Source organism: Carassius auratus, unplaced genomic scaffold, assembly GCF_003368295.1.
Source record: "Carassius auratus strain Wakin unplaced genomic scaffold, ASM336829v1 scaf_tig00001155, whole genome shotgun sequence".
Lineage (NCBI taxonomy): Eukaryota > Metazoa > Chordata > Actinopteri > Cypriniformes > Cyprinidae > Carassius > Carassius auratus.
In genome coordinates this window covers 979,221-986,242 of record NW_020523344.1, presented here as the reverse complement: position 1 = coordinate 986,242, position 7,022 = coordinate 979,221, and the positions used below count along the sequence as shown (strand labels likewise).

General features: G+C 35.2%; 1 protein-coding gene across 1 annotated transcript; it reads left to right on the top strand.

Moving 5' to 3' along the window:
• The first annotated feature begins 645 nt into the window (after window positions 1-645).
• Window positions 646-5,935, top strand: LOC113069260 (SAP domain-containing ribonucleoprotein). The gene is made up of 11 exons (XM_026242292.1): window positions 646-799; window positions 1,569-1,668; window positions 2,231-2,271; window positions 3,230-3,288; window positions 3,428-3,479; window positions 3,678-3,751; window positions 4,066-4,103; window positions 4,877-4,896; window positions 5,002-5,064; window positions 5,153-5,239; window positions 5,742-5,935. Exons 1-11 carry the CDS (start codon window positions 767-769, stop codon window positions 5,781-5,783), a joined length of 609 nt encoding a protein of 202 aa, XP_026098077.1. The 5' UTR covers window positions 646-766; the 3' UTR covers window positions 5,784-5,935.
• Window positions 5,936-7,022: the final 1,087 nt, after the last annotated feature.

Genomic DNA, 7,022 nt, shown 5'->3' with positions numbered 1-7,022 from the left:
CGTGCGTTTTACCCTTCGGAATGCGATTTTTACCGCGGAACCCCCCTTAAAACATGACTGGGCTAGTTTTTTTGTAGAAATTGGGAAGTTTTGTTTGTGGAAACCTGGCAACCCTGAGGAGTTCAAACGAACACAAGAACACCCAGTTGAAACGATAATAATAGCACATTGGCAAAACTGGCTTGGCCGAATCTGTTCATAAAAACGAAATACTGCGATAGACTGCTACTTTCAGACGCTGACGTGCCTTTCAGTGCGTCGCGCGCGCTCTAGAGAAACTTACGTAAACCTATGTACTTAAAATATAACAGTTTCAAAGCAGCTCCACAATAATTAACTGTGAAATAATAGAATTGATATTGCAAAATTCATAACAGTGAATTTCAGCTGTAAAGTTGACATTATTCAGCTCAATTTAGTTGAATGTTCATTCAACAGGGCCAATGTTGCAAAGTTCATTAGTTGTGAAATTAACGTTAAATATAATACACCTGAAACTGTAACGTTAAATGTAAATATTAGACACATTGTACTTTTGGATTTTTAGGTGTGTAACTTAGTCTATTATAAATAAAAAAAACCTGGCAAACGGTTTTAAATGTCTTTTAACCATTTAGTGAAATCCATATGGATGTAATGAGGAACAATCTCAACGTCACGTTATTCCCAGTCTCCTGACAGAGCGGTGGCGCTGCAGCGCAAAATTGTCCGTTAAGACTTAAAACCGGAATGAAGCAGATTTCAAAATACAAACCTCTTCAAGAAAATGGCGGAAGTCGTGGAACTGCATAAACTCAAGGTAGGAAACAATATGTAAAGAACCTTTTGTGTAGTGTTTGGGTCTGGCTGTAACAGCAATCTGTTCTTATCTGTGAGACGAATAAATCGAGATATATTTAAGGTTTCAAGCTTCATCCAGCTCTCATATTGCTCAAACGTCTAGCCAGCTTCCTGTAGACCGACAGCGTTTAACGTTAGACTCAAGCCTCAAACATAGTGAGCTGTGTGTGTACCTTTCGTTCCTCGATGTGAAACATTTTACTTAAAATAATTTTATCTCAGTCTTTAAGAGACTTCTAAAATACGACTTTTACTTTGTTCTCTCACCACTCAGACACTACGTTAAACTAAAGTGGTTTATCAAACAGTTCACTCTAAAAAATAAAACCCAACCAGCACGTGTTCTTTCCCCTACAAGTGCCTAAAAAGTGGGCTATAAAAAGACATCATAGTTTAAAACAAGTTAGTTGTTTACTTTTTTTGGCCATTATCCATCAACACCTAGTTGCCTTCCTAAACCGCATTTTTTGGGCTTGACAAAAATCTAGAGAGCGGCTTACGTAAACAACTCACCTGGTTAGACCATACATTGACGTAGACAGTTTTTCACTCTTTGTCTTTTTTTTTTTTTTCCTGTTATACATGTATGTCATCATGGTACATAACAATCTATTTAGAACTCATTTATCCAACTTTGTGGACTGGCAAAACCGGTTTCGCACTGCAGATATGTGATTTGTTTGTGTTAAATGTAACCCCAGTCATTATAACTAATATAATCTTCACAGTTGGCAGAGCTGAAGCAGGAATGTACTGCTCGTGGGCTGGATGCCAAAGGAAATAAAGCCGATCTGATCGCCCGGCTGCAGGCTTACCTGGACGAGCATGGTATGCGTTTGCTAATACAAGATATTTCAGCCTTATTATATATTACACTTATTTTCTTTCTTAACCAGTTCTGATTACAATTGCGTTCTTAGATATCTATAATCATTTTATATTTTACCTATTTAATTACTTTCTACTCCTATATTTCTTAAATCGTTAGTTAACCCTAAAATTCTGATGTAATTTATCCACCCTCACGTTGTTTCAAGTCTGTATGTATTTTCTTCTGCTGAACACAAAAGATGATATTTTGAAGAACATTGGTGATAAAACAGTTTTCGGTCATCAGTGACTTTTATGGTATTTTTTTTTTTATACTATGGAAATATGGAAAATACTAGAAACGCTTTGGTTATTCGTGTTCTGTGTTAAGAAAGAAACTCTTACAGGTTTGGACCAACATAAGGATGAGTAAATGAAGACTGAATTTTCACTTTTGGTTGAACTACAGTATTCCTTTAATAAATGTGAATAAAAATAATTTGGGGCACCCTGTTAGGACTCCTCTTAAATTCAGAAATCATTACAATGCCTATTTAACATTTTTAAAATGTGGTTTTAGAAGAAGTAAATGAAGAGGAAGTTCTGGAAGAATATGGTGAGGTAAGTTTTCTCATAAGTAATGTTTCCTTTTGAATTTTCAGAGCAAAATCTAATAGATGCACAATGAAGGAGCTACAGTGTTATTTCATAGAAATGAAATGCATTGTGTGTGTTTGACTAGTTTATGCCAGGATCTGATCACAAGTAGCCATGATACAATTTCGATGGGAAGGTTCTCTGGTTTCATAAATGCATGAATCGCTCGCTATGTCAATGTATAATGCATGTTAATAAAAAAAACAGTTTTCCTGTAGGGTTTCAGCACCTCATTAGGTGTTTACAACCACTAATATCCGTAATCTGTTTGGAATTGATCCGAGTTCAGAAATTGTTTGTGAACCCTAAACGTTACTCTCAGTTCATGTACATGTTACATGATGTATTCTGCACAAAACTACACTGCCTGCTTGGTGCCCAGTGGTTGTGTTAAGGACATATGTTTTTGAATATGGTTAAGAAAAAGATTTTTGCAGCTATTTAGTTCCTTTTCACTGTTGCATTTAGCTCTTTGTAACATCGAGCACATCCTGTGGGTTTTCTTATTGCTCTAACATGAATAAATAGTTAAAAACACTTTATATCATTGTCAAGATATGTGTTGTCATGCAGCCCTAGTTTCTCTTTGACAAACTTCACCTATCTAGTTTTATTTTAAAGTGTAACAAAGACCATTGAATGATTGACCGGTAAATAGGTGGTCCTTTACTGTCCAGGATACAGCAAACTAATTAATATTTACCTTTCAAAGCTTGGTGACGTGCCTCTCTGATGAGCTCTCTTTGGGGTTAAGTTAATCAGATCACCTGTGACTATTATTATTTTATTTTGTTTTACTGTGAATGAATGGATTTTAATAGATATAAACCGACAAATGTGTTTGTGTCGGGACTCAGGTTCCAGATGGGACAACAATCACAGTGTTTGATTTGCTCAATGTAACATACTGCACTTGTTTTAGGAGACCTTTGCCAAAGAAGAGACCGATGTCCAGAAACAAGAGCTTACTCCTCCTGAAGAGTATGTCATTCCCCTTTCACTTGTACATCATACATTGCACATGGCGTATATAAGAAATGTGCCACACTTTAGTACTAGCCTTGCCTGAGGATTAGTGTTTGGAAATGGGTCTGTTTATTTACTGTGCTCTTGATTTCAGGGTGACTGAGAAAAAACTGGTCAAGATAAACCCTCCTGCTGCAGTTGGTGAGGTACTGATCTTTACTGAAACCACATTGGTCATACTTAAAGATTCTTACCATGTCAGTGGTTGTTTATTTGATTTGCTACTATTAAAGCTTTGTGAAATCACAGCCAAGAGGCACAACGGGGTGTTTTGCTCCAGTAGGGCATTATTTATGCATCTAAAAAATTAGTAGTAGTTCAATTTTACATTATTTTCTTTGCAGAGGCTTCAGAAAAGAGCAGAACGCTTCAATCTTCCACCGAATGCAGACACCAAGAAGGCGGCACGAGCAGCAAGGTTTGTTTTTTTGTTTGTTTCAGGGAGAGATTCCATTAAATGTCATTAAAACTAAAAGAGGCTCACAGACTAAAGAACTCTTGAGTAAAACGCAGTGTTTGGTCTGTGCAGTGGTCTTATGTAAGAAAACCAATTACATCTTTTCTGAGTCAATAAGACAAATTATATAACGGCTTGTCAAACGTTCAAATCACTTTTAATTGGAAATAAGTTGACAGGAATAGTAAATTGCACACAAACCTGTAACTAAAATGTAAATGTATTGTGGTTTGAGACCTCTATATATCTTTAATTCCCATTCTTGTTTTTAATAGATTTGGTTTGGAAGTACCTGAAACTGTGTCGTCCAAAGGTGAGATGACCTCTAATATGTGTGCAGTGCATCTCAACTGTTTTTGATAAAATACAGCTGCTATTGGTTATTTTCAATTAAGTTTATTATGTGTTGTGCTGCTATGATGCTGTTGTCATAGGTAAGACCATGATAATAGTTTTTTTATTATATTAATTTCTTCTGCCACACATTGGTTGTGTCCAGTTTTATTCACATTCTCCTATGCACCTTATTTTTTAATGCGGACGTAAGAAACCCCAGTTTGCAATATCAAGTGGCAAAGCATGCTGTTTTGTACAACTAAATATAGCTGGAAGCGGAGAACACCAGAAGGCAGACACAAAAGATTTACAAATGGCTGTGCTTGCTTTTACGAGAAAATAAGGTGGATTAAAATAGCTTCATACAAGTACTTAAACATAAGTTGCAAATGAAAGACATGACATAACATTAGAACAACCAGTCAGTCACTAAGTACAGCGTTTTGACCAGATTTTCTTTGTGATTACTTTTGGTCATGATGAACTGCAATGAATGATTCATTGAATCAGGTGATTTTCATTTTTAGTCTGATAATCTCTTTGAATTTGTAAATTTTAATCTTTTAATAAAATATTTATTTACTTTAATCTGGCACATACTGTAAGTCAGTCATTTGAATTGGGACACCAGTGCTTGCTCTGTGTTTGTTGTGTGCAGTATATTGTGGAATACATTTTTTAAGTTTCAAGCCACAGTGTCTAATTAATGAGTTCCATATTTATTAATGTTGTTTTTTATTTTTTTTATAGGAACTTCAGCCAAACCAAATGTAAGTAATTTGGTTGCACATTTTCATGGGGGGTTGGAAATTGAAATGTGAAACAACAACAACTTTTTTGCAAAACCACTAATAAACATGCCACTCATCTTTCAGGTTGAGGTATTAAAGAAGAGAGCAGAACGTTTTGGGATGAATGTCTCTTCAGTTTCTAAAAAGGTAAATTTTTCATATTTCACTCACAACTTACATTTGTCTTGCACAGTAGCTGTTTGAATGTGGTGTTGGCTGTTTTGTATGTTCACAGATTGAGGATGATGAAAAGCTTAAGAAGAGGAAGGAGAGATTTGGCATTGTCACAAGTGCAGCGTCTGCTGGAGCCACTGATGCAGAGGTATGGGTTCTGCTGGTAAACTGGTTTTGAAAGGTTCATTAAATCTGTGTGTGATCGATTTTTTTTATTTTATATATACGTGAATAAATGCCGGTTGAAATTTGTTCATCATATAAAGTGATAGATTATTAAGGTTATCTTTGTTGGAAGAAATGAGGGTTCTACAAATTTGATAATATTGTGTGGGGTGACTAACATTGCCTACCATACAAGAGACATTTCCACAATCCTCTCCATATGATCAGGTTAAATGTAGTGTATAATTTAGACAAAGGACAGAAGGGATATAAAAAAAAAAGTGTGTGTGTATGTATATATATATATATATATATTTGTCAGACAACATCACTTGGAGCACATTCACTTCAGAGGAATAAAACTCAAATCATATCTTAACCGCTGTAGATTGTGACACCTTCTCACGCGAGGCTCCTATTAATATCAATATTGACCATGGTTCAGTCTTGTGTTTATCCTCACCCCACCCTTTCTTTTTTTTCAGGCAAAGAAGCGAAAACGTGCCGAGCGGTTTGGAAATGTATAAAAAAAATGGATCTTACCCTTTTTGGACTTTTTTTTATTAACTTTTTTTTTTAAGTGTTCTTTGCAGTTAGTTTTGTGATAAGCTCGTAATCCCTGTAGTGCCATGGTTGTTTATCTGCTATCTACATTAAAAGTACCCCAGTTTCTTTTAAATTTCTCTTTCTCTTTTATTCTTGATGTGATGGATGATTTGCATTTGGCATCTGTGTGTGTGTGGGGGGGGGGGTGTTCTTAAGGTATTGATATGCATTCTTCATAAGTAGATCAGGAAAAGTGTATCTACTAGTTGCTAGAGAGGTAATGATACATTGATATGGATTGATACATGGAATTAAATGGTTAGTTAACTATGCAAAGCATACAAATTATTGTGTTTAAGATCACAAAGCATGCATGGGTTTAGCTACAAAATGTCACCAATATTTTGGATAGACTGAGGCAATGAGTAAGCACATTTTTCTGTTTTTGAAAGAACTATTCCATTAAAGCTGCTAGCTCTCACTAGTCCACCAGTGGGCTCATTATTACATATTTGGGACCATTAGATGTTATTCTAGAACATAAATTAATCTGTATACAAACCCTTTGTCATTTTAAAGTAATTTTCATATTTGACCACCATTTTTGAGATATATGATGACTGATCCCGTTTACAGGATCCTTCTATTTCTGAGCTTTCTGCAGGACATGCTGTCACAAACTAAAACCAATCAGGTTTTCCAGCAGTGCCTACAGTTTTTTTTAAGTAGGGATTTTACCACAAGATAAAAAAAAAAACTATTATCTGCATTGCATGTGATGTACCACTTCACTTCTTCCCAAATGATGACCGTTTCACTGATTGGGCAGCCTGTTAATACATACTTTTTCACACACACTGGCTTCACTGAGGTAGTACTCCAGTATGTTTACATGCCATCATACAAATGTATTAGTTTGAGTTTATAGTAACAAGTCAGCTTTGAGGTGGTACACCTTTTACCAAAAACAAAACCCCCTTCAGATTCAGGTTCATTTTCTGAAGTAAAATGAAGTAAATTTCAGTTATGTACAAATGTATGTGATAATTATGCCAATATGAATGCACTAGTAGTATATTTGTATTGTACTGTTTCAGTATTTTACATAAAGTATATTTGGAAAGTCTACTTTAGAAAATGAACTTGAAAATGAAGTGTACTTAAAGCTCAAATGCAAAAACAATTTTGCAAATATTTTTTATATTGATTATATACAATTA

Coding starts and splice junctions, on each gene's coding strand:
- LOC113069260 (XM_026242292.1), top strand. CDS start 767: ATGGCGGAAGTCGTGGAACTGCATAAACTCAAG. Junction 3,752..4,065: donor AAGGCGGCACGAGCAGCAAG/GTTTGTTTTTTT, acceptor TGTTTTTAATAG/ATTTGGTTTGGAAGTACCTG. Junction 4,897..5,001: donor GAACTTCAGCCAAACCAAAT/GTAAGTAATTTG, acceptor CTCATCTTTCAG/GTTGAGGTATTAAAGAAGAG.